Below are 12403 nucleotides of genomic sequence, written 5' to 3'. Positions count from 1 at the left end.
CTGTATGAAACAGCTATCGCTTCAAGGTCAGCGGTTCTGGCAGACCTGGTTTTCATATTGAGAGCCTGGGCTGTGTTGAATGACTCATGAGCAAATTTTACAACCTCTGCTGACTGCTTCTTTGTCAACAAGTTGTAGTCTGGTACTATTGCTGCATAGTAGGCTATGTCGAACTTGATCACAGTCCTAGCCAACGTATCCTCTTAGCTGGCCAAACATTTGCGACCACTACTGTTTGCTACTCCGCTATTACAAGTCTCTCATTTGCCTTTCAAGGCCACTTCCGGTGACACTCTCGGATGGGCAGAGGTGAGGCGAACCGATCCAGACCTCTCCGGAACTGTCTGGATCCCGTCCGAGCGTCTCCTGCGCAGTCCTCTGGCCAATCGCCAGCCCGATGTTGTGGTTCTCACAAGCGTAAGGCGAGCGCAATCGTGGCTTGGAGTTTGTACCGGCGGGAGTAATTGAGATCATATTACTTCCGACAGGTGCTTGCCGGAAGCATATTGCTTTGACCCGAATTCCGTGCCAAGTTTGATCAAATCAATCACAATCTCAAGATTTGTGGTAGAAACGGATCGATCACTCCTACATACACACCAGACGCGGTATTCTCATTGGCATTGGAACACATCGAACAAGAATCTTCAATCTGGATTACATCTTCATGTCGTCGAGCGAATCACTTGACTCCAGGCTCGAGGGTCTCCTGGAAAGACGGAAACGCAACTCGACCTACAGGAGCTTGAAAGGATACAGGACGGTCCAGACTGCAAGCGATCGTACGGGATCGAGCAAAGACGAACTGATAGACTTTGTGAGAGATGGGAAAGCGAGAACTAGTTTCGACTCGGACTAACCAGAGTCTATGATATCCATTCTTAGTCTTCCAATGACTACCTATCCATCACCCACTCTCCATCTCTCCGAAGTCGCTACCTTCGCCGATTAGAGAATTGCCCCGCCTCACTCTTCGGATCGGCCGGGTCTCGCTTGTTGGATGGTACAACACCGTACCATACCTCTCTCGAACAACGCTTGGCCCGGTACTTCAGCTACGCCAGCGGGACAACGGATGGAGACCCCTCTACATCGGACACTTCCGCTCTACTTTTCAACTCGGGTTACGATGCAAACGTATCGTTCTTCTCGACAGTACCACAACGAGGAGATTATATCGTCCACGACGAGTTGGTACACGCCTCTGTATGGGATGGGATGCGGGGTAACGCAAGACGAGGCGTACCAGAGTCGCAAAGGTATAGCTTTCGGCACAACTCGGTCGATGCCCTCGAACGAGTATTGCGACAGATCATCAGCTTGGAAATTGAACGACATGGAAAGGGGATAATTTACGTCGCACTCGAATCCCTTTACTCTATGGACGGAGATTTGGCACCGCTGGACGAGATCCTCACTCTGCTGGACTCGCTACGGCGAGAATTCCCACATCATGTGAACCCGAACAAGGTGATCCTTGTGCTGGATGAAGCACATACTACGGGGGTGTCAGGTAAAGGAGGAAGAGGCTTGGCCTGGCATTTACAAGACCGGGGTCAGGGTCCCGACCGGGACGAGCGATACAGGAGTAGAGCGAGAAGAGTGCGAGATTGGTGTCAGGTCCGGGTGATGACATTCGGTAAAGCCGTCGGAGGCCAGGGTGGTGAGTGAGAGAGAATATAGAGAACCCCCGCAAAAGCTAAATTACAAAACAATCGTGAATAAACAGCTGTCCTCGTAGCTTCTCCTGCTGTCCGACAGTTTCTTATCAACTATGCTCGGCCATTCATCTTCTCAACGGCCATGTCTGTCAACAACGTCTTGGCGATAGAAAGTGCTTGGAACGTCTTGGAAAGCGACGAAGGCGACCAGGTAAGGCTTCAAACTGAAAACGAACTTTTCCAGTCCTGGACATCGATGAGCTCATTTGCGTTCATATAGCGGAGACGCGATTTGCAGCGGATATGCAACATTTTCAACCACGAGGTATCACGACTTCTGCAGGAGAATGTCGTCCCAGATACGCTCTTATCTTTACTTGCGGACAAAGACGCAGCAACACCAACCGAACCCACGCATATCACTCCCCTGATCACGCCGCATCCACATAGTCTGGCTCTGCATCTCCGAGAACAAGGCTTCCTCACTAGACCCGTCGTGCACCCAACGGTTCCCAAAGGCAGGGAGAGAGTCCGGGTCTGCTTACACGCAGGCAACCGCGAAGAAGATGTGCTCGGACTGTTGGCAGCCATCAGAGTCTGGCTACTTCATGGGCCGCATACAGCTGCAGCACCGCCCCTCAAGGCCAGGTTGTAATCATGCAAGCACTACTATGCGATATGCTACCCGAATCTCAATGCCGTTCACAAATTATACAGTCTAGCTACTTTTTGCTCAGGAACCCTCCTGAGAGTCTAGACAGAGCTCCACCTCTTTCTCTTGCGCCCGCCCGATCGATTCTTGGGCGTTTACTGGGATTTGTAGGCGTAGAATTTGCCTGAGGTGTTTCATTTGTGCTCTCTGCCATAGGACATCCAGTCAGTCACGCTACGATTGTCATCTCTCTCTTGTAACCAACCCACCTTCGTGCGTACGCTTGCGATCAGGCGATCTCGAGATCTCAGATGTCTTTGCGGATCTATCGACGGCTTGAGGAGAGGATGTGTCTGGGACGGGCTGGCTCCCGGATGGATTTGCGTCCACGATAACTCCGAGACGTGATGACAGTGAAGCTTTAACAGGAGTGCTCGTGCTGGAAACCGAGATCTACCGATTACGCAAGGTCAGCTGAAGCACCGCGAGTGGAGGGGAACACGAGGCAGACGTACTTGTTTTCGATCTTCTGTCGGCTTTTCGCGAGTGTGGCTTCGGGTTGAAGCACTGTCCCTGTTCGCGTGTCTGAGCTCACTACTGGAATGAGGAGGCGGATCTCGATCGGTGCGCAAGGTCAAACTTTCGATCACCGAGGCATGTGACCCATTCCTGTTCAATGCCGCTTCCGGCTGAATCGATCGAGATTGCCTGTCCCTCCCATCGCCAGAGGTGTCGTTGCGACTGGTCAGGCCCATACGCTCTGCTAAGCGGGGCGTAGCGTTGCCGTTGTTGCCAGCATCATGGGGACGGTGAGGTTCCTCTCGTGCCGATCCGTTCTCAGCGACTTTGTTTGTCTTAGGACTTTGATCTGACATGGGGGTAGCCACCGTTGACATGCGGCTTCTCCTGTTGTCGTCGAAACGACTAGCCAGGGCGTCCAGATGGGCGCTTGGGTCCCGTCCGCCAACCTCTGATACGGGCAGAATATCCCTACGGGTAGAGCCCCGAGTATCTTCATCCACGCGAGAGGTCCTGCTTCCTCGTTGGCGGTCATCCACCTCCTTTGGGCGAACATTATCCTCTGACCGATCCTTGTCACGACGTCCAGCTCGGACCGGAGAGCGCTCTCGTTCTCGTTCCCGATCTCGGTCCCCTCGAGCGCGGTCGCTGGCACGTTCTGAAGCGGTCTCCCTTGATGCTGTTTTAGAGGAGCCACGCTCAGAATCACGGGAACGGTTACGTTCACGGTCACGGTCTCGGTGATCGCGTCGACTATCACGATCGCCTTTCCGGTCGTCACGATCGCGTGCGTTCCGGGATCGATCGTCCCCTCGGTCTCGATCGATCCTGTCATGATCCCTCCGGTCGCGAGTTCGCTCTGAGTCCTTTCGAGAGGAATCTACTGATCGATCCTTGTCTTTATCACGTCCGCGGTCTCGGTCTTCCTTGTCCCTTACCCTCTCTCTGGGCTTGCCTCGCGCATCATGATCACGTTCTCTCGGTCGATCTCGACGTTTGTCGGCCTCCCTATCCCTGTCCCTATCCCTATCCCTATCTCTTTCTCTTTCTCTTTCTCTGTCACGATCGCTGCGACGCGTGTCTGATTCCTTTACCCTGTCTCGAAGTGAATCTTCGGGTTGACGGATACGCGAATCGCTCTCGTCTCGTCGTGAATCGAGTGGCTTTCGCTGTCGATCGGCGTCCCGTCGAGAAGCGCTGATTCTGCTGGTCTTGCTGTCTGCGCTGCCGTTCCTGCTGCGAGAGGGGCGATGAGGCGAAATATCCCGTCGGGTCTGACGATCGCTGTTTTCCTTCTCGCGCATCTCTCTAGGAGCTGGTGGAGGCGGCATCTCTCGAGATCTGGTCGAGAGTTCCTCTGCCTTTGGCCTTGCGGCGGGACTGGTATCGCGGCTTCTGCCCACCATTGGTGACGAGATGCGCGCTGCTATAGACGCCTCACGCTCCAAGTCCGCACGAGGACCGCGGGGCAGGTCGGATGGTGTGACAGAGGACCTGCGAGAGGATAGGCGCGAGATTGGCTCGGCCGGAGTTGAAGTATCTATCTTGCGTACTTCCGCCACTGGTAATGAAGGTGGTGTGACCGAAATGTCTACGGCTCCGTCGACTTCCATGCTCATGGAGTCCTTTGATGATTTGTCTTCGGCAAGAACGACGGGAATAGCGCTCTCTTCTGCTGCAGGCGACGCGACAGCTTTCGCCTTGCCCTGAGCTTTGCGCAAGGTCAACTGCTCGCGTAACGTTTTGAGGTCCGCGGGCGAAGCTGCAGCAGTTACAGCTAATGCGTGCTGTGATTCCGCTGTGGATATCGGCTCGGCTTCGAGTTGCTGCAGCGCTTGAGCTACCGTGGCGTTGTTGGGGATGTCCAAGGCTGATGCAATCGGCGCCATCGGTTTGGCATCTGAATCGGTTGGCGATTCGGCGGAAACCTCCTCAGCCTTAGTTGTCATCACTTGTTCTGTCGCTTCTTTGGTTATCGTCTCTGTTGATGCAGCAGATACACCCGGCGTAGCATCGACAGCCATAGGAGCAGCAAGCGCTTCCTGCGATATCGGTTCAGTTTTGGGTATACCCGATGCCGGTCGTGCGGTATCACCATCGGTCTTCGAGTTGGCCTCCGGGACAGGCGCAGCTACCTTGGCGTTGGCTTGCCCGGGCGGAATGCAATAGTCGCTTGTGAGAACAAGTTTGATGGATTTGTCCCTCTTGGCAGCTTCGAGCAACGAGGTGTATCTGAAACGACAACCGTCCCACCTCTTAGATAAGCAAAGCGTTTGGGCCTTGCCTTAAAAAGAACATTGCGTGCTTACGCCTGAACAACGAGCAAGAGGTCCTCCCGAGGATCCTCCCGTGCCCTTTCCCTGAGCTTGAAGTCATCGAGCGACTTGATGATGTCATCGTAGAGCCTCTTGACTTTAGGAAAAGCAGGAATGAGCCTTTGGGCCAACGTCAAGCCGTTTTTTATGTGAAGGTAATCGGCAGCCTCCAGACAAGCGATGATAGCCTGAAGTAATCCATCAGTCTCGCGGTAGCCTATCAGCTATCGTGATTCACATACCTTGGTCAAACGTCGGTGCCACTTGTAGCACATATTACGGAACATTTCCCAGTCGAGGTGGCGTGCACCATCCAGCCTCATGCCGTAGAAGAGACCGTCGAAATTCTCGTTCGGATTCGCTCCCAATGCTTCGGCTTCATATACATCGCGAGAAGCATGCCAGCGGTCCAGATCCGCCAGCATAGTCATCATACATTGACCTGTAAGGACAACGATATCTTGTAAGCCATGAATAGCAGTCCGAAAGGCGAGCCTGAGAATGAGCTTGCCTAAATTGGCTACCTCGGCTTCACTGCAAGCGAAGATAAATGGAACGAAACTATCTGGAAAGAACTGCGCAGGTTCTAGGTGAATAAGTTTTGCTTCGATCTGGAATATCAGAAGTGAGCGCTTACCTCTTCATAGAACAGTAGTAGCGAAAAATTCGGCGTTCTTGCAGCGTGAAGATATTGACCGAAGCGAGCGACAAACAAGGCATCAACTGTGCTGTGAATGGCTCGTGGATAGAAGCAAGCGGCATGCAACATTCCAGCCAGGTAACGTTTTTCCCGGATAGCGGGTTTTTCTGCGTGTCATGGTGAGATTTTTAGAGGCTTAGCACGATCAAAAGAGTATGTCACACACTCACCAGGGAACCAGTGATCCTTTTCCGAGTCTAGCCGCGCAGCAGCAGTGGCGACAAGCTTCTCCTGATCTCGCTGTTCAGCCTTTATTTTGTCGACTAGGGCACCTAGCTCAACCTTGTTGGAGCGATAAGCGTCTACCCATTCCGCGGTTAGAGATCTCAGGGCGGTCCATGTTTCCAGTCTCGCCATCGAAGCTTCAAGACGCGAGATGGTTCTGGCATAAGCTTTGTCTGGAACCGCGAGTTCAGGTAGACCAAGTTGCCAGAAAGTGACCATGAATGGTTCCCTACAAAGCAAGCGGTATTTGTGGGCGAAGTCAAGCCAAAACAATCTGTTGAGCTTACAGGCCATTGTCATGAAGCTCGGCAGAGACGCATCTAGCAGTGTCCACGACCAGCGGCAGAAGCGGAGGCTGGACGACTTCTTCATTCCAGGTGATAAGGTGAGTCTCGGCTGCGTCAACTGATCGATTCTTCCAACCCAAGCGCAAGCGAAGGTATGCCTCGCGGTCGTGCTAAATCATCGTGGGGGTGCGATCAGTCGCAAGCCCAAACGGCTAACGGTAGGACTTCACTCACATAGATACTCCTGTGCAATTGAGGACGGATAATGTGATACGCCAGGTCCCAGCTCACCCCAAAGTCTTTGTACAACCTGATGAAAGAAGGCAGCATGGCTACAAGCTCGTCCGTGTTCAAACCTGCAACAAGCAGTCGAAGATATTGGTTGAAGACGTTGTTGCACTGACAAATATACATCATCATGATCAGTTAAAATGGCCACAATGTAATGCTTTGTGCCATGATCGATCGAAAGCTACTCACGTCGTCAAAAGCCAATCCCAATTGCTTGGTATGTCCTAGGTTCTCAGTTGCAACAAAGATACAAGCCTCTCGAGCTTGCGCAATTGCGACCAAGATCGGCAAGATGAGACCCGAACTTTGCAAAGCCTGGATCAACCTATGCCTAGAATTGTCATATACCGGAGGCTTCTTCGGTCGACCTCGACTCATCCTCTCATTATCGTCTGTTGGTGGGGGTGGATGTCTGATTTGGGTGAGATCGATAGCTTCGCGCTGCATCAAAGGACCTCCAGCAAGGCAAGCGACCTGGGCCTTGGTCAGATCCTGCGCGACTTCGATGCCAGACATCTTGCTGATAAGTTGTTTCAGGGTAATTAAATCCGCAAGGCTTTGCCTCTTCAACTGGTTGCCGATCTGTTGCATGAGGGGCTCAAGTGGCATAGCCGTATATCGCTTGGCCAAACGACCGATGAAAGAGGATACGGCTACGGGAAGACCTGTCTGATTAGCACGAGTGGAAGTATCTGAGAGTTCCGGGACGAACCTTGCAACCAGGCCGAGGCTGTCAACCCATCGCTCTTGACCCTCTCTTTGCTCTCGTCTGACAGGGCGTCAAGCAACATGAACATTGTTACGTCCCAACCAAGGTTACTGAGATATCTTGCGCTTTCGACCACGGTATCAATCATGTTCTCGTAACTCATGATCTGCGGCAGAATAGCTTGCCAGAGAGCTGTCGGTGCCGAATAGCTGCCTTTGCCGATGGCCCGGGCATGGGCCCGATTGAGCTCGCTCGTCATTCGCTTCAGAGTCTGCTTGGTGGTGTTCTGGATCGCTGCAGCCGCCAATCCCATTACCGGGATATAGGATCGATCCTTGCTGTCTGACATGGCGATATGCCACTCCCCGTACAGTGAGTAACGAAATTGGTAGGGAAGAGGTCGCAGTAGGGGCCAAAGTTCGTTGTTGTATCCGTAGTTGGCGTTGAGTAGCGGCATCGCCGGTAGCAAGCTGGTCCTGACCAGATTGACCCAGGCCGACCGTACAGATTCGGAAGTCTGCAATGTAAAGATATATCAGCGTGTGCTTCCGTATCAATACGCTGATACTGAGAGGCGAACGTACATCTTGAGTGGTATGATAGACTCCCAACCGACAGAGCCATATCAGAACGGAAGCATCGCTTGCCGCCCGCGCCCCGACGATGCTCATCAACGGTTGGACCTTGCTGATGACTTCGGCCGGGTCGGTCCATCGCTCCAATTGGGAAGTCCATCCTCGGAAGAAGAATCGGAAACGTCGCCTTTCAGTGTCGATAGGCTCCGGACAGTATAGCGAGTCGACAACTTCTGGCTCTCCAAACGCAAAGTGTGTCCGATAGTTTAACCCCGGCGGTGGCATCCCTTCGTTGCGTGCAGCCTCTACGACGTCATAGGCTGGCTTCAGTGCATACCGGACGATACGCATGATGAGGATAGCGACACGCTCCGAATACTGTGCGACGATTGGCCAGCGCGAGATGATGTAGAAGGCCGACGAGATCTGCCCGATCGCGAGCAGTGCCTCGCAGAGCTGAATCTTCTGTTCCGGAATCTCTTTCCTCGGTTTAGGAATATCAGCATCTGTTGACGCTTTCGCAGCGGCTCCAGATGGCGAATCATCGTCTGGAAGCGCAGCAGCCATAACCAAGGCATTTCCACCGAGATTCCGGATATCCTGCTGCGTCTTGATCTTGTACGCTCGGACGAGCGAGTCCATGGTCGTGTCATCCGGTGTGAGGTGATTCAGGATGTCGACGGTCCGGATCAGGCCTTGCTTGATCAAGATGGCAGTCACATAGAATAGCTCTTGAGAAGCCGCCGTCGGATCCTGCTCAACACCCTTCAGGTCCCGATCGTCATATCGATGACTTGCGAACTTGAAGCCGAGAACCTGGGTCAAAACTCGGTTGCCCGTCTCCTCGCCCAACCTGGCCTTGAAATCGGTCATGCCCCTGGATTCCGCGGGTTCATCCGTCTCCATCGCACCCTCCTCTATATCTTCGTCCCCATCAGATCTAGCTGAGCAGAGGTTACGTCTCGACCAGGGAGAGCACTCCAACAAGTCGATGTAGAATCGCCAATGGAGAGCCAATTTCTGGCAGAAAGCATCCAGCATGAGGTCCAGGATCCGCTGCGGACTGAGATCGTACCATCCGATAACGGCCAGACATTCCTTCCACAAAGCCTTCGCCCTCCGCTTTCGATCTGTAGCGTCCTCATCCTCTCCTCCTTTTCCGAGGTATCGGTCATCTGAGAGCAGTACCAAAAACGCCGTGTATCCTTCCGAAGCTTCCCGAGAAACATTGTACTTCTTCTGTTTGTAGAAGATCGCCGTCCGCTTTCTTCGCTCGGCGGCGGAGTGTTTTGCGGCGGAGCTGTTCGCTGGCAGGAGTGAAAGGGCTGGAAGGGTCGTCAAAGTCGAGGGTAATAGGTGTGCAGCTTGCTCCGAGCTCATCCATTTGGCAATCTGTGCAAGTCATGATCAGCGTGGACAAGGAGTCTTACATCAATTTGGATGTAAAGCCTCACTATGAGCGCTCGTAGCAATTCCAGTGATCGCGAAAGACCACCTTCCGATGAAGCGTTCGTTTCGATCTCGTTCCCGATTTCAGAGCTGAGCCGTGCAGCTTCTTCTTTCCGTACGGTTTCTTGCTCCTCCACAGATGTCACCACATCGATTATTGCTTCTTGAAGGTATTGGACATGAGGGTGTTCGCCGAAGCTGGCGAAGAAAGTCGCTAGGGATGCTATAGATGGGTATGTGGCTTGAAGCAAGAGGTATAGCAAGATATGTAACAGAGGCAACGCCGTCGCATTCGTCCGGACATCGTCTAGGGAGCGAACGAGAAGTTCTCGACTATGAACATCGGTCAGATCGATAGTCTTGCCCCGACCGTCGCGAGTAGCATACATACCTGCGTTGCTCTCCTCCAGCAGTCCAGGCTTCTTCCGTGGTCAAGCTCCCGACGACATCTTGGGCTTCCAGATAGCCTTTTTCGAGAGCGGGATCCATGACCGATTCGCCAAGTCGGGAAACTCTCAGGCTAAGTGAGAAACCCTTCGTCTGTGCTGCTTGACTTTGCTCGAAGGATCGATAAGCTTATAGGAGTAGGTAAGAGTTCTCACTTCGATCTGCCTTGCATGGATTCGACGGATCGCCTCCACTTCCGCTAAAAGTGAATATGCAATTCGACAAGCAGCAACTGCAAGCGTTTCATGCACGCAGGATACTGCGATATTTGTATTCTATCGTCAAGCTGGTAATTCTGGTAACACATACTGCTGACACATGTATCCTCACATCTAAGATACAGACTGAATATCCGTCAACAACACGCTCCCGTACTCCCGGTCTCCTCGCAAGGCGAACTCATCATCATCTGTATGACCCCTCCAGATCGAATCCACCGTACGCTTCCAGACCATCCACGGTTCTTGCCCCGGGATGAACTTCGCGTTGACCACCCGGAAGATCTTCTCTTCGAGCTTGTCAGCAAATAGCAATGACGCGAGGATGAACAGCATCGACAGGTTTTGGCGAATTCCGGAAAGATCAGCCAGATGTCGTTGTTGCTGATGAATCACGACGATTTCCGGTGGGATAGGTCGATCGCAGAATGATAGCAGGAACATCAAGTGGGCTGCTCGGACCGCATCCACCCAATCCTTGATGGTAGCCACCAAGCCGCTTGTCGATCTCTCTGGTCGTGGTTTCGGTGTCATCAGACGCTCAAAGGTTTCCTCTGATGAGATCGAGGTGTGTCGTTCCTGCTTGGCAGTAAGGAGAAAGTGCTTGGGTGTTCTCGCCATTAACAGTTGTATAAAAAGCGCGGGATGCCTCGTCTCAACGACCAAGCACGATTTCGCAGTTCCAGCAGGTCCAATCCGTGATACCCCCCTTGACGGATCCGCAAACCTGATCTCCACGGTGATAGCCTCTTCTTCCGCCCTTCTCCTCATATCAGGTAATAATAAGCCCTCCGCTTTTTTCTCCGCCGCATCGACCGCTCGGAACCCGATTGACCGACCGATATTCCCTACGTCGACCTGAACGGGATTCAACGGGACCTTCAGGCTGTGTCCCGGGAGCTCTTCGGCAGGTCCTATGGGTTCTGATTCCATCGTACTCTTGGTATGGAGCTCCGGTCTAGGGTATACCAACAGCTTTTTACGGTAATGTAAAGTCCATGCTTGTCGAAGGATTCGGAAAGTGGTCAGGAAGAGATCCCAGGGTTGTCGCCACAAGACCACCTTGAGGATATTACTGATGGTGATATCCACCGGGCGCCTTGTCTTGTCGGGGTGGTTTAGCAAAGCAGCGTAGAGCTTGGTGTCTTTCTCCTGGGTCAGCTGATTGAGCGTGATCTTGATCCTCGGCTCGGTACTTGATCTCGAAAATGGATCTTGCACGTCTAACCGGTAAAACCCAGCTCGATTGTTGAATGGCGAGACGTGGAACGTTCGAGGGAATACCCAGGCGTGATCGTGATTCCCCTGAGGGTCCACTTCGTCGTGTGATGTGCGCAGAACGTAGAGGTGTCTTCAGAAAATGAGCGTTGGAGCTATCAGCTTGTGTCGGTTCAGATCGATCAAGACCTGGTACTCACCTCTCCTCGAACGTATTGTGCACCTCCAGTACGACGCATAACAGCCCTGCCGATCTCTCTTCGTACTCATCCGCATTCCTAACCGTGTCTTTGTAGCAGAAATATACCGACAGAGGGTTGACTCCCACGAATCCGAGATAAGAAGGCATGGTCACCATCCATACCCTTCCCATCTCCTCTCCAGGCACCCCATGTGCGCTGACAAGGGTCTTCAACTCTTCCTTCCATGCGCCCCTTCTCGCCTCTTTCTCCCCTATAGCAGGGGCGAGGTAATGCTCATGTCGGAGACCTAGTATAGATCTGCTTGTCCCGTACCGAAAGAAGCGCGAAGGGAGGTCCAAGTTGTGATTTTCTACTTCGTCTAGGTCGATGCCCATGTAGATGAGAGGGTAGGAAAAGGCGTGTTTGGCGGGAGTTGGGAGAAGCCGGCGGTGGGATGTTATGCATGGTAAGAGGGCTGAAGGTAAAGCTAGACAGCGAGGAGGGCTGCTGAGAGGTGTTGTCTTGTCCGTGGCATTGTCTGTCATTGTATGATGAACCGTGGTAAGCTGGGATCGGCCTGTGGAAGACCGACAGACAACTTACTTCTTTTTGATCGAATCAACCAACTGCCGATGACCACGGAGCAGATAGCACCGACGCCTACGGTAGCGAGGAGCCCCATTGAGCTCAACGTCTGAACGAGGTTGAGATTCGATAATAATGAGCTCGACCCGGCAGAAGTCTGGATACCAGCAGGTGTATCACTACGTCATCAGCGACTCCCTCGAGCGTAGAGGCTGAGGCAAGCCCGACTCACCTCCGCTTGGTCGACAACATCGAAGTGATTCGCTGTTGCACCCATTCTTGTGGAAGCTAGCCAAGCAACAAACCCAGAGACCCCACCGAGAACAGCCAGGTTGCCATCTGACCAGGACCTCTTGTTCTTCGATTCTGG

General features: G+C 52.9%; 3 protein-coding genes across 3 annotated transcripts; 1 reads left to right on the top strand and 2 right to left on the bottom strand.

Moving 5' to 3' along the window:
• Nucleotides 1-575: 575 nt before the first annotated feature.
• HD553DRAFT_350735 (putative 8-amino-7-oxononanoatesynthase) lies at nt 576-2329 on the top strand. The gene is made up of 4 exons (XM_046183559.1): nt 576-817; nt 886-1663; nt 1730-1872; nt 1942-2329. The coding sequence occupies exons 1-4, from the start codon at nt 668-670 to the stop codon at nt 2314-2316; spliced, it is 1446 nt and encodes a 481-aa protein (XP_046035647.1). The 5' UTR covers nt 576-667; the 3' UTR covers nt 2317-2329.
• On the bottom strand, nt 2330-9929 carry HD553DRAFT_313186 (transcription factor/nuclear export subunit protein 2-domain-containing protein). The gene is made up of 15 exons (XM_046180202.1): nt 9775-9929; nt 9389-9716; nt 7944-9326; nt 7363-7876; nt 6840-7303; nt 6594-6758; nt 6360-6529; nt 6018-6301; nt 5785-5954; nt 5659-5722; nt 5390-5589; nt 5142-5335; nt 2829-5064; nt 2583-2766; nt 2330-2520 (listed from the first exon to the last, which is right to left on the bottom strand). The coding sequence occupies exons 1-15, from the start codon at nt 9870-9872 to the stop codon at nt 2384-2386; spliced, it is 6591 nt and encodes a 2196-aa protein (XP_046035646.1). The 5' UTR covers nt 9873-9929; the 3' UTR covers nt 2330-2383.
• Nucleotides 9930-10162: 233 nt separating this feature from the next.
• On the bottom strand, nt 10163-11993 carry HD553DRAFT_273640 (uncharacterized protein; the record flags this gene model as incomplete). Its single annotated transcript, XM_046177821.1, has 2 exons — nt 10163-11399; nt 11467-11993. The coding sequence occupies 2 exons, from the start codon at nt 11991-11993 to the stop codon at nt 10163-10165; spliced, it is 1764 nt and encodes a 587-aa protein (XP_046035645.1).
• Nucleotides 11994-12403: the final 410 nt, after the last annotated feature.

The sequence above is a fragment of the Filobasidium floriforme genome (genome assembly GCF_021052385.1).
Source record: "Filobasidium floriforme strain CBS 6241 chromosome Unknown HD553scaffold_14, whole genome shotgun sequence".
Lineage (NCBI taxonomy): Eukaryota > Fungi > Basidiomycota > Tremellomycetes > Filobasidiales > Filobasidiaceae > Filobasidium > Filobasidium floriforme.
This window is presented reverse-complemented; position numbering and strand designations above follow the sequence as displayed.